The 647-nt window shown below is 37.6% G+C and overlaps 1 protein-coding gene across 1 annotated transcript; it reads left to right on the forward strand.

Moving 5' to 3' along the window:
- Positions 1-95: 95 nt before the first annotated feature.
- On the forward strand, positions 96-641 carry LOC106867099 (hydroxylysine kinase; the record flags this gene model as incomplete). The annotated part of the gene is made up of 1 exon (XM_014930062.2): positions 96-641. A coding segment is annotated over one exon (516 nt), but the record flags the coding sequence as incomplete, so codon positions are not given.
- Between the last annotated feature and the right edge of the window lie 6 nt (positions 642-647).

Consider the following 647-nt stretch of genomic DNA (forward strand, 5'->3'; position numbering starts at 1 on the left):
ACACCAGAGAAATATGTTCTGTATATCACATGTGATACACAGGACAGGCAAAAGGTTAACGTTGAAATACCTACTTCATTCTTGGTTCTGTCTAATATCTAATTATTTCTTTCCCAGGTCAAATCCACGGTGACCTCAGTGATTTGAACGTTTTAGTCGAGGAACGCCATTCATCTGTTCAACTAGAATCCAATAATCAAAGCATAACATCGCAAAAGGATAAACCAGATTTCGTTATATCAGGAATAATCGATTTTGCCGATGCCAGTTTTTCATATTTTATATTTGACATTGCCATAGCTATAGCTTTCATGATGACTAGCAGCAAACTGGTCGATGCAATGGATGTCAGTGGCCATACATTAGCTGGCTATTTGTCGGAATTTCATATGAACTCAACTGAACGTAATGCTTTGCATTTGTTAATCTGTAGTCGAATATCCCAGACTTTGGCAATTGGTTGGTACACCTATGTAAAAGATCCTTCTAATGATTATCCCTTGGTAACAGCTGCCAATGGCTGGCCTCTGCTTCACAGTATTTGGAAGAAACCAAGAGATGAAATTGAAAAGGAATGGGATTTCATCATTAAATCTTACGAAGAACACTGAGATGGCAGAATAATTACAATATACGACAAACTGCTT

Source organism: Octopus bimaculoides, unplaced genomic scaffold (assembly GCF_001194135.2).
Source record: "Octopus bimaculoides isolate UCB-OBI-ISO-001 unplaced genomic scaffold, ASM119413v2 Scaffold_117570, whole genome shotgun sequence".
In the NCBI taxonomy this organism is placed as follows: domain Eukaryota; kingdom Metazoa; phylum Mollusca; class Cephalopoda; order Octopoda; family Octopodidae; genus Octopus; species Octopus bimaculoides.